Source organism: Triticum aestivum, chromosome 6A, assembly GCF_018294505.1.
Source record: "Triticum aestivum cultivar Chinese Spring chromosome 6A, IWGSC CS RefSeq v2.1, whole genome shotgun sequence".
NCBI classification, from domain to species: Eukaryota; Viridiplantae; Streptophyta; class Magnoliopsida; order Poales; family Poaceae; genus Triticum; species Triticum aestivum.
Window position 1 is genome coordinate 550,145,024 of NC_057809.1, and position 12,634 is coordinate 550,157,657.

The 12,634-nt window shown below is 41.5% G+C and overlaps 1 protein-coding gene across 1 annotated transcript; it reads left to right on the forward strand.

Annotated features, from left to right (window-relative positions):
* Positions 1–5,635: 5,635 nt before the first annotated feature.
* LOC123128413 (katanin p60 ATPase-containing subunit A-like 1) lies at positions 5,636–12,404 on the forward strand. The gene is made up of 13 exons (XM_044548404.1): positions 5,636–6,046; positions 6,127–6,276; positions 6,784–6,914; positions 7,375–7,504; positions 7,603–7,883; positions 8,182–8,306; positions 8,627–8,670; positions 8,778–8,909; positions 9,273–9,350; positions 10,240–10,322; positions 10,653–10,775; positions 11,898–11,958; positions 12,047–12,404. Exons 1-13 carry the CDS (start codon positions 5,762–5,764, stop codon positions 12,200–12,202), a joined length of 1,779 nt encoding a protein of 592 aa, XP_044404339.1. The 5' UTR covers positions 5,636–5,761; the 3' UTR covers positions 12,203–12,404.
* Positions 12,405–12,634: the final 230 nt, after the last annotated feature.

The window sequence follows — 12,634 nt, forward strand, 5'->3', positions numbered from 1 at the left end:
AGTGAGTTGTCTAACCCTCGTGCATCTTTCGATCTCTTCCCGAAGTTTCTAGGGTCTCTTCTGGTCCAAAAAAATCACCATAAAATTTCATCATGTTTAAACTTCATTTGGTATGGTTTTTCTATGAAACAAAGAAATAGGCAAAAAAATAGAAACTGACACTAGGCACTAAGTTAATGTGTTAGTCTATAAAAATAATATAAAGCATATAAGATTGATAATATGATAACATGAAATAATTAAATATTATAGACATATCATGGTTGCACTGGGAGCACATGTTGCACTGCGTTGGGAGTACATGTTACACCGAGGAATATGTGCTGTGTGTCAAATAGATTGTCCAGGAGGGAGTACAAGTAGGTTATCTTTGGAAGTACATATGTTATTTTAGGGAGCACAAATTTGTTATATTTGGGAGCAGAACTTGGGTCACAAAAATGTTTTTCGATCAACATGTGATCTAGTTCCGAAGATACCGACGCCAGAAGCGTAACACGAAAACTTTGTATTTTTCTTTCAATTTAAGAGGTATTTCATTTTAAAAATTGGATGCGGAAAAATATCTACAGTCAATCTTCGCATCTCCTCTGGTGAAAAAATAACCTAACCAAAACTCTGGTTGTGCCGTTTGTCACCACTATAGGAGCTCGGAAGGTTTTAAGGAAACTTCTTATCTATTCATGTTCACTCATGGTAGTACAACGAACACCATAAGTAGTAAATATTATATTCAGATCTGTAGACTACCTAGCAACGACTACAAGCACTGAAGCGAGCCGAAGACGCACCGCCAAGATCGCCCCTCCCTCGTCGGAGCTCGGAAAAACTTGTTGTGGTAGGCAGCCGGGAAGTCATCGTGTTTAGGCCCCATAGGACCAGCGCACCAAAACAACAACTGCCACCGATGAATATACGCATAAATCGGAAGAATCCAACCTAAAGACACACGGACGTAGATGAATAAAGACTGTATCCAATTAGATCTACCAAGGACAACCATCGATTGAATCCTACGAGATCTGTCAAAGATACACCTCCACACGTCCTCCGACGATGCTACACACACCGTCGGAACGGGGGCTAGGTGGGAAGAAGCTTATTCCATCTTCAGGAGTCGCCGCCGTCTCGTCTTACTAAGGAGGACACAAACCCTAACAAAACCAAAAGAAACATCTAAAACAGAGCCCTCCTGCTGGCAATGGCCAGCATCCACCGCGCCTCCATGACTCTAAGGCCACCGGAGACGAGGCGTACTGGCGGTGGCGCTAGCAAGAGACAAATGAACCCTACCTTTTTTGGAGGAGGAGGCAGCGGTTGCGTGTGCCTGCGTATCTAGGAGCTTGGAAGTTAGAAGTAACATTTACAAATTGTATTTTCTCTTTGATGGGTATAAGGGGTATCCCCTTAACTAGTGATTAACTTTTTTTGAGCAAGGCATTTTGGAGACCAAGCTCCATGGGGGGCCTTTATTTTGAAATTTTCAAAATTCAAACTTTTCAGTTTTAAAAAATTCTGATATACCGTGAATTGCGTGTTGCACAAAAAATCATAGACTTCGAGGATGAACAGTACAGCTGCTAAAAAGTCACATGTTTTTTGTGTGTAGCTCTCGTATTAACGTATTTCACTATTTCTACCAGAAAATTTGCATACATGCACATTATATCTCTAGGTATATGTGTATTTTTCAGAATTTTTAAATTGAAAAGTTTGAATTTTGAAGTTTTCAAATTTGACTTCCATGGAGCTTGGTCTCCATTTGGCATTTTCGACTTTTGTCTTCATATATTACTTTTGTTAAGTTGCAAATTTTTGGTGCGTTAGCGTGCAAGTGTATGATCGGTTTTGCTGCGGTCAATTTTGCAGGTAGGTTTCTTCTGTGGTTGTTCGTGGGCCCTTTTGAGCCCATCCTTGCACTGAAGTACTGCACTGGGCCAGTATACGCAGGCCTCCTCAAAATAAAATAAAATAAACCTTAAACTTGTAGACGAAAGCCAAATTAAATCCTGAACTTCGAATCTCTCAAATCAGCACACTGAATTCTCTGATCCCGGTCTATTTTAAATCTTAAGCGTGCTCTCAAACACCACCAGACACGTAACGCGCCACTTAATGAAAATACGACGAAAACAAAGACGGGTGGAATCGAACTTGCGACCTGGCATCACTAAATAATTTCATGCTTGAAAAAACGAACAATTTGGAAACCTGAACAAAATTTTAAGGTGCAAACAAATTTTGAAAATACTTTCCCATTTTGTAAAAAGTTAGAAAGTGTTCACATTTTAAAATTTTGTTCAGGTTTAAAAAAAATAGTGTTACTAAAATTATGTTCGTTTTTTTAAAGTGTTCGCACTTTAAAGATGCTTTGGGATTTATGTTTTCAAAATTTCTTTGTGCTTTTTAAAAAATGTTCGTAATTCAAAAAATTGTTCGCTTTTTTGCAAAAAAATGTTTGGACTTTTTTTGGCTTTTTAAGAATATGTGTACTTCAAAATTGTTGACAATTTTCAGGAAAATGTTTCACAAAATTTCAAAATAAAATTCAAATCTCAACATTGCAGTATGTTGTTAAATAGTTTTGCGCTTATCCTTAAGCACCAAAAGTCAGCTGTTAGAGTGGCTAGCGGCACGAGATCAAAAGCATCAGGTCCGAAGTTTGAATGATCGTGAGTAAGTTTTTTGGGTATTTTTAATTGCGCGTTACAACAAAGGAAAACATGCTTTGCCTCTGGTGGCCGTCATCGGTAATCCCGTTGAGAACACGCTCAAGGTTTAAAAAAGACCAGAATCAAATAATTTGATGTGCTGATTTAAAAATTTAAAGTTCAACGCTTGATTTAGCTTTTGTCTACAAGCTCGAAGTTTATTTCGGACCTTTTCCCTTCTCAGAGATTGCAAAGCGAGTTCGATGAACCACGTAAACTAGATGATTCCCCGTGCGTTGCTGCGGGAACCCTTCAAAAATAGATATATAGTCACTGGAAAAAGGTAGTTGATGGTGTAGCAAATACATTGGTACATATAATAGCCTGCCATGCGAATTAGCAAGTGCCTCCAGTATATTGCCGAATAGCATAAATGATGTAAGGATGATTGCATTTACGATTCTAAAAGTGAGATCACATGCACATCAGAAGAACAACTGGTACATACAATCTGCATTTCTGATACAGTACAGCAACCATGTTGTACATTCGGTAATTCTCTTAGAAAGGCAAGGGATGATCTAAAGTAGTTTGCCTTTCAACAATACAACACAAATGTCTAAAAAATAGAGTATTTGAACTACAGGGGGTCTAGAGACACGTTAGTAGGAAAAAACTTTGTCTGCCAACATTGATATTATTACCTGTAGGCTAGTCAATAACAACGTTGGTCGGTCAGAAGGTAGCAGCCAATTAACCTACAATAAAACAGAGAGGATTCCTGTAAGGGGACAACAAACAACAAATAAAAGTCAGGAAACTATGTTAACCTTCGATTCGATAAAAATACAGGAGGCATACAAAGTATCAAATTGATTGACACACAAATTACCTCGAGATAAATTTACGCAACAACATTTAGTCGAATACCTATAGGCCAGGAGGAGCATCACAAATTAATAGATTGTTCAGCATCAAACTGATAACCGTTGATATGAATGAGTCGCAAAACAGAAAGGAGAACCAAATATTTGATGACACGCACATGCATATATGAGATAAAAGGAGAAATGCGGGTCTGAAGGCAGTAGTAGTCAGCTTGTGGCCTTAGTAGCACCATGGACATGATAGGGTAAGGAGATACAATTCCAGGATATATTCTTCAATCAAGCAAAATGAAATTCAGATCTGGATCAAGCAATAAAATCCAGAATAGGCAATTTATGCAAGGCTATGTGTTCGATCAAGCTAAATTAGATTTAAATATTAATCAAGTACACAAAGATGAAGAAGTAGCAATGGATGAGAACAATGTGTACCTGACACGCTTGGGTATGCAGCGAGGGAAGAACAACTAAGATTATGGCTCGGGCGTTCAAGTCATCTAGTACCTGAATAAATCCAGATTTGTGATTCAACCGGCAATATGTCATCGGGAATGTCCGAATGTAGAGGACAGGGGAGGGAGTTGTTCACCAGCGGCAAGTATGAGTGCCCATGGCAAACATCCAACTATACTGGAGGATGTACCAAAGCAGGGTAAGCACTTTATATGGGGATCTATCAGTTTCTTGTTGAGATATATAGTGGGGAGTGGAAGTGGAGCGTCATGCATTAATTACCTGCAGCAGAAAGGATTTCCCTAGTCCCAAATGGCAACGGAGAAGATAACCAGTGTAGGATGATTCTAGAATTGAGCCGTAGAGGGCTTGAAGCAGTGGACTGTGTACGGTTGGTGTGAGGAAAGTAAAATCTACAGAAGGACAACAGGGCTTCAATTGCAGAAGCGTTGTTGCTGTAGTCCAGTCCGTAGGTCACCGTCCTCGCCCTATTGAAGCTAGAAAGCACCTCAGAGCTACCAGTAAGCGCCAAGAAATTATTACACTTCAGGACTCTGCAAGTGTGACACACGATGGTTGACGGTAGGTACTCCCTCTCTCTCAGTTTACAGGGTGTGCGCGTACCCCTAGGTTGTCAATTTGACCAACCTAATACAAGTCATATATTATAAAAAATATACCAATATAAATTTCAGATGTTCTATTTTCAAAAGATATAATTTTTGTGTTATATAGTTTATATTAGGGTGATAAAATTGGCAACCTAGGTATACGCATAGGACTTATAAACTGTGACGGAGGGAGTAGTAGAAGTCTGATGAAACTAAAGAAATGTCAGGGATAAAAAATTGCAGTCTAAAAAGTCTGAAGAACAGAGTAAGATTCACGTACCTTGGGCATTGATGGCGACGCCGAGGAGCCAAGGGGATGCCTGCAAGGTTCTCATTCCCGAGGACATCCCGCTAGAACGGAGGCCACCGCTGGGGCGGGGACGGCCGCGTTCGGTGCGTCCTAGTCCGGCTGTGCAAGGGCGCCAAGCAGACCAGCAACATGCGCATAGGCCGAATCGACTGCGCTGGGATGGCTCTTGCGGGATTTAATGGCGGTGGCGAAGCGAGCCTCTCCTTGCCCAGCTCATCCCGCTAGAACCGGGGCTGCGGCGACGATAGCCACATCAGCAACGTCCGAGGCCGCCGACGCGATGAGGGCCAGGAGCACAACAACAGCTTGAGGGAGCTCCTCCGGATCTTGCAGGTATTGATGGCGTCAAGGAGGAGATCGGGTTTTTTTTTGACTTGGTGGGTTCACGCATCACGGCACGTGGTGGGTCGGACTCGGGAGGGAGGTCCTTCTGTACTCTCTGTACCGCTGTGAGCGTCCCTCCGGTCCTCCGGTAACACTGGTAACTGATCGCTGAGATGGCCTGCTGATCTTTTCATCGGTCCCATCTGTAAGCCGGTTATGGAATGATGATGTGGCTGATCTGCTGATGTGGACAGTTTGCATGTTAAGATAAATCATGTAGTGGGGATGAACTTCTTATGTATATAGGATGCCATGATTGTCTAAAAAAAAAAACCGTAAACGCCATGAAGGCGCATTCCAAGTGAAGTAGAAAAACGTCATAGAGGCGTCCATCGGAAATACGCCTTGTTCTTTCGTGAGCAGGGGGCAAAAGGCAAAGCACAACTGCGAAACTCCCCGGCGCCGCGAACTCTCCGGTGGCCTCCCCCACACCAGTCTTCCTGGCGGCGAAACCTCGGCACGGCGATGCTTCTCCGCCGACGCCTCCCAGCGACCCGCCTCCTCCGCCAACTGCAAGCCGGGGCGGCGGCCTCCACCACCACCTCCTCCTCTCCCCCGCCGCCTCCTCTCCAAAAGCCCATCGCCGCCTCCGCCTCTGCCTCGCCTTCTACGGCACTAGGGTCACGCCTAGGGTTCCCCAATGCGAAATCGCGCGCTTCGTCCTCGAGGAGTGCCGCCTTTCTCGCTGCCGCCGCGGCCGCCGCGCTCGCGTCGCTGCCGGTTGTGGCCTACGCCGATGCCAATGAGGAGGTGGCGTGTTATGTTTTGCTTCTGTCCGAGCTTTCGGTTTTCGTTAAGGGAGCTGGACTTAGCTTGATCTGTGTTTACAGGGCGTGGCTGACGGTGCGGTGAGCACTGACGCGGCACCGGTGGAGGACTTGGCCCGCAAGGAGAGGAAGAGGATAATGGAGCTGATTGAGAGCCGAGGAATGCAGCCAGGGTCGTACCCGAAGTTTGAAGTTGCAATCAAGGGCCAGAAGGTCGTCCCCCCACCACCACTGTCCACACACACAGCACAGTACAGACATTCGAGATGTCTGCTGAACAATATTAGTTGTGCATAACATGTCAGTCTAAGGGCTAGAGGAATTAGTGAGCACTTCGGTGTACATTGTGTCAGCCACTTTGGTGGGAATGCTTTGGTGCACTGGTTAATGTAGAAAGTATAGATTTAGCATGTCACAGTGGTAACTGGTAACAAATTCGAGTGAACCTAAGTACGAGAATCAGTCAGTTCAAGAAAGAATTGTGAGTCTCCGTAGTCGGCACAAGGATACCGTGAGATGCAGGTTAGGTTGATTGTTGCACGGTTGCTATTAGAGCGCAGTTGTAAGTGCATTTTGTTGATCTGGCATGACATTCAGGGCGGGCTACTGTGTTTACTTAGAACTGCACATTTTCACCCCATAATCAGTAACAGATAGTAACCTTGTGCAAGATTCACTTCATAATTGCATTTAATTTCTCTGATTTAGTTTTTTTTACAGGTGGTTGTTAAATTCAATGTACCGTCAACCTGTAATATATCGCGCCTCATTGTTGATCTCGTAACGCATATCGGACTTGAGGCAGAACAGTGTGTTGGTGGCTCAGAGATACTATTGCGTGCTTGGGACAGGTTAGCAAAAGAAACAGGATGATATTCAGTTTGGTGCAAAGATATGTGTTGTCATTGCCTGGTTATTTGGTTTTGCACTTGTGCTAAGGGCAATCATATATAGATCGCAGATAATACAGTTTCAGATTTCACCCACATGCATTCTCTTGTGTCCTCACATCCTCTTTCCATATTTATTTTTCTCCTTAATCAGAGTCCTGTGCCACTATTTCTCTCTGCTTGGATTGGCGCAATTGTATTATCTTGGTTGATCAGCTGAAGGGGAATCATAGATACAAATGATACATTGCATTTTTAAATCTTTGTTGATGGTTGTGGGAGGTGCAAGCATTATTGTCAGGATTTCTCATGTAGTCTTCTTACCTGCAAATTGCCTTGTGTTTTTCTTTTCCATGTCATAGAAATAGGTGTTGCCAAGTAACCAATTATATTGTGTTTTAATCAATTAATTCTGTTCCAGTGCAGCTGCGCGTCAAATAACACTGAATCCTCCAAAAACGACAGCAAGCACTGGAGAGAACAATGAAGATTCTCTTTGTGTTTTGATATTTGAGCCACTTGTCGGATCTGAATATGCTGTTAGTCCTTATGTATGTATACTTAATTAAGATTGTTTAAGAAATTTAACCTACACTTTGTCATTATATAAAGATTTCATGCAATTTCTGATTGTTGTGTGTACTCTCAGGAAATTGAATTCATCAAGCCTGACAGTTTTAGTTCGAAAGAACTTGAAGGTTTGGTCAGTGCTTTAAAAATAGCTGGCCAGAAAGATGTTAAGACATCATCAGGGAAAGCATCAACCAAAGGAAGTGGTCAGAGATCTAAGCATCTACCCTCTATAGAAAAAACTGTATCTGATTTAGAGGATATGGGTGTTAGGGTCTATGGGTTTGATGAAACCTCTAGTGTTCCAATGGATGGCACTGTCATGTGGGAGAACATTGCTGGATATGAACATCAGAAAAGGTACAACATCTGTTACTTTTAATCTCGAAACAGCAGATATTTTATATATGCAAAGTAAAGGTATTATATTGTTAGTATGTAGATGTGTTTGTTCAATGATAATTACAAGCATCCCCCATGCATTGTGCCATTCCTTTCTGCTTTTCTGCTTATTTGACTTCTTTCCTTGATAGTTGACACATTCTGGTTGGTGCTCGACTGCAGAACTTACTATCAGTCTTAATAGTCAACTGCTTTTGTGTATTCTATCATAAAGGCATAGTTCTAAGGTTTAATATATGTCTTTTGTTCTTTATAGGGAGATAGAGGATACTGTACTCTTGGCTTTACAGAATCCTCAAATATATGATGACATTGCTCGAGGTACACGTTGCAAATTTGAAACAAATCGACCTCGGGCGGTTCTGTTTGAAGGTCCACCTGGTGCGTGATCTGAATGGCCTTTTACTTCAATGCAAATTTCAATACCAAAAATAAAAATATTACATTTTGTGCTATTTTGTTTCTTAATTAATGTTAACAACCATGGTAAAAAAATAGTAGGTAAGTAGGTTATGTCATTTCATAATTAAAGTTATAGTATTTGTTGGTTAGACTATTTACTATAAGCGAGAAATTGCAACAGATCAGTGCTTGCACTTCCTGATTTTGAGCCCCTCTTTGTGCGCTAATAGTATGACTGCGTCTGTTTTTTGCTGGTTTGTTTGCTTACTTTACCAGTTACCACTGTCTCATCATTTCAGGGACTGGTAAGACATCTTCTGCTCGTGTTATTGCCAAGCAAGCGGTAACTCATACTCCTATACTTTTGGAAATTCTTGAAAGTAATTTTGTGCAAAAGAAACTGAAATATGTTTTCTGAAGCTTTTCTGCTGATCACTTTACTTATTCTAGGGAGTTCCACTATTATATGTGCCACTGGAGATCATCATGTCAAAATATTATGGTGAAAGTGAGCGCCTGTTGGGATCTGTTTTCTCACTTGCCAACAATCTTCCTGATGGAGGTATTATTTTCCTAGATGAGGTACGCACCGTCATCTTTATAGCATACATGTGTTATGGATAATACATCAGTTACGAAATGTATGGTGGTGCTTAACATACTGATGTTGGTGGAATATTTTTGTTGTTGTTCCAAATTTCATAAAAAATGTGTTGCTTCTTTAGGCTTTAAGCCGAATTTTGCCTTCTTTCCAAATGATGATGGCTGGTGAAGTAGAACTACTTATACTTATATGCCTCCAAAACAACTTAACTAGGAGCTCTGCATGACCCTTTAGCCTGTTTTTGTTCTCTATTTTAGTATACTTCGCTTCATAGTGATTTGATTTTCCTGTTTATACTAAGATGTGAATTTTGCATCCTTCTAATTTATATCCTTGTATAGGTAGACTCTTTTGCTATTTCTCGAGATAGTGAAATGCATGAAGCTACTCGAAGGATATTATCAGTAATTCTGCGACAGGTAGAGTGCCTCTGACCTCTGTGGGTGTAAGTAATATTGAGTGCCTGTTACCTCTGTTGGTGTAAGTTACCACTGAGTTTATACATACTTCTTTCAATCACTCATCCTGCCTGTTAGGGAGGGAAGGTGAGACTATGGGCTTTATTTATTCAAAACCATGAGAGTGCATAGCCACGGCTCAAGAGAAGCCAGGGGAACATTAAACGAAGTTACATAATCTTTGGATGTAGACATTATTTCTGTCACACCTAACCAAATGCCAAACAATATGACGCGGTAGTTGCCAGCTTTGTCGCAATCCCTGCACGGTCCACATCCACTTTCACCTCATACCATTGTCAGCGGTTAGTGCCATGGCCTTTCGTGCTTGGAACAGCAACCAGTTCAGCGTAGGCCACTCGCTCCTCAGAATTTGCAGAACCCAGTAGGAATTACCCAAAGTCGTCACGCCACACGACACGACATCCACTAGAGCAATCTACTTTAGCTAGCCCAGTCTGCACTTCGGCACACACATTGGTACAGCACTTTTGAGACCTTGTGTAAACCCCGGAGATTGAATAAGAGATACAATACTCTTAAAACCCTTACTGTGTTGCAGAAACTGTACATTGTAACATGTATGAAAGCGCATACTTCTAACTGGCAGGACTTCTTATTTCATGCCTGGTTTTTGCTGTGGTTATTTACTTACGCTTTGTGCAAGCATTAGCATGTAAGCCCCTGTTGCTATTCTCCATGTTTTTGGTATCCAATTTTGATAGCTTGATACCTCTCAGTTACCTGACAAAAGACCTGCATGCGGTCTGTTAGGTGCTTCTATCATGCTTATACAATCACTGCACCTGCCGTGTGTATTATTGCCATTAATTAAATTTCTTTTGTGAAGATCGACGGGTTCGAGCAGGATAGACGTGTGGTGGTTATTGCTGCAACAAATAGAAAGGAAGACCTTGATCCTGCTCTCATCAGGTTTAGTTCTATTTCGCCACCCCCCTTCTGTGTTCCTGTAAACAGTCCTAACTAATGTTCACACTGTCTAGTGAGTACTGAAGTTCTTATGCGAGATTCTTTTTGGCTTCCTGCATTTTTCTAGGAGCCGTACATAACAACATATAAGCTATACAAATAAACAGTGCTGCAATACTGGACTAAACTACTTAACCTTGTGAAAAAAAATTGACGTTAAACCTTGTAACATTTATATAAAACTTAGATATCATGATCAATTTGATCGTATCTTTTATTTGGATTATGAAAACTGTACTCTTAACTTCTCCTGTTTCCTTTGTTAATTTGCAGCCGTTTTGATTCAATGATTTGTTTCGGCCTACCGGACCAGCAGAGCCGTGCAGAAATAGCAGCCCAATATGCAAAGCACCTAACAAAATCCGAATTGGTTCAGTTTTCCCTTGCCACTGAGGAGTAAGTACTTCATTCTGAATCTTCAATCAGGATGTCCCTGTGTTGCTACAGAGCCGCTAATGAAAAAACAAAAATACCAGTTATATACCTAAATTTTCCTTTTCAGAACAAAACGAATGTTTGCGAAACCACATTGACAGTTCATTGGAAGAAGATGCTGTCACATTTAGTAGCATATGTTTTGTAGGTCAACTGCTCAATATAACAAATAAAATGTGTAAAATTGACATATGGTAAATAACTTCTGCATGCTTTGATATTCAACACTAAGTCCTTCACAGCTCCATTAACATATGGTAAATAACTTCTGCATGCTCTGATATTTATATGGCAGGAGTAGCTCCATATCATCTCCTAAAGACTATACAGATCCATAAGGATAAATCTAAACGAATAAAACAAGATATATGCATATTGATATATTTGTTTTACGTTCCTCTGAAAAATATTTGAAGGAAAGAAATGTTTCTAAACTCAGTGCCGTAATGGTGCATAGTCCATCAGAGACGGGGATCACATGTATATATGATCCTTGTGTACCTGGAAGCGGCAAAGAGATGCTCCGAAAATATGTTTGAGTTGTGTCCTAAAACGTCTTGCATTTGTTTACAGAGGGAGCACTTAGTGTGGTACATTTTGTAACACAAAAAAATATGCAAGTCCTGATTGAGCCACAAGCCTGTCGTGTTTGCAGTAGCAAATGTCCGGCTTATCGTTTCTTTTTAACGGCTTGTGTATTGAATTTAGATTCTTAAATGCATTACTGTAGATCAGGGAAAGCTGCATCGGTTCTTATTTGTCTATTTGTGACTCTTGACTTGGTTAGCAAGGGTTGGTGTGCTATCCCATCCTGGTACTAGTATCTACTCCCTCCGTTCCAAATTACTCGTCGCAGAAATGAATGTATCTAGAACTAAAATGCATCTAGACACATCCAATTCCGCGACGAGTAATTCGGAACGGAGGGAGTAGGAAATTAGATCGTGTACCAATGTTTTTTGTTTTTCATCTGGACAGTCTGGACAGTCTGGACAGCTACGCATACTGCTAAAAGATCATTCAAGACAAACTGTGCTGTGCTTAGCAGTCCATTATCTTACTTGTTCTAAACGCTGAGTGCAGGATGGCAGGAAGAGATATCAGGGATATCTGCATGCAGGCAGAAAGGCATTGGGCATCGAAGGTATGGTAAACCAGCCCACAAGTTATTTCCCCTCCTCTTTTGGGGCATCGTCAGCTTCTCACTTGGTCAATGTGTTTGCCTTCCACAGTTTATCAGGGGACAAATTCCAAAAGACGAGAAGGGGGAGCCCCCTCTTCCTCCAATCGATGAGTATGTCGCATGTGCCGAACAACGGAGAAAGTCTTTACCGGATAGAACAAGACCAGCAGCATCCAGATTCGGCCCACCTCTGAAATTAGCTTGAAGAAACTATCTCTTATATACGATATGGCTACTACATAAAAAATGTAATTCCAACGAGGATGTGTATACAGTTAGCTAGTTTCATACGTGGTTCTGTAGTTACCTGAATTTTGAGATGAGAAAACATGGGGCGTTGGAGACCGGCTTTCTTTAGACGCGGAGACGGATATGGTAGTCTATAAAGGCGTTCTCAGTTTCTTTTCTGTAACAATGTTTGACTTTTCTCGACTGTTGGAATTAAACCTGGTAATAGTTTGGGCTGAAAACCATAGTTTCAGTCCGGTTTTCATTTTGGGCTGCTCTGGTTTGGTTGAAACGGACTGAGCTCCTGCTATAATTTGGTTTGGTGTGGGATTTAATGATTACTGGATTGGTTTGGTTTGGTCTGGACCCTTTTTATCGACGGACAAAATCCAGTCGAGCGACCATCCCC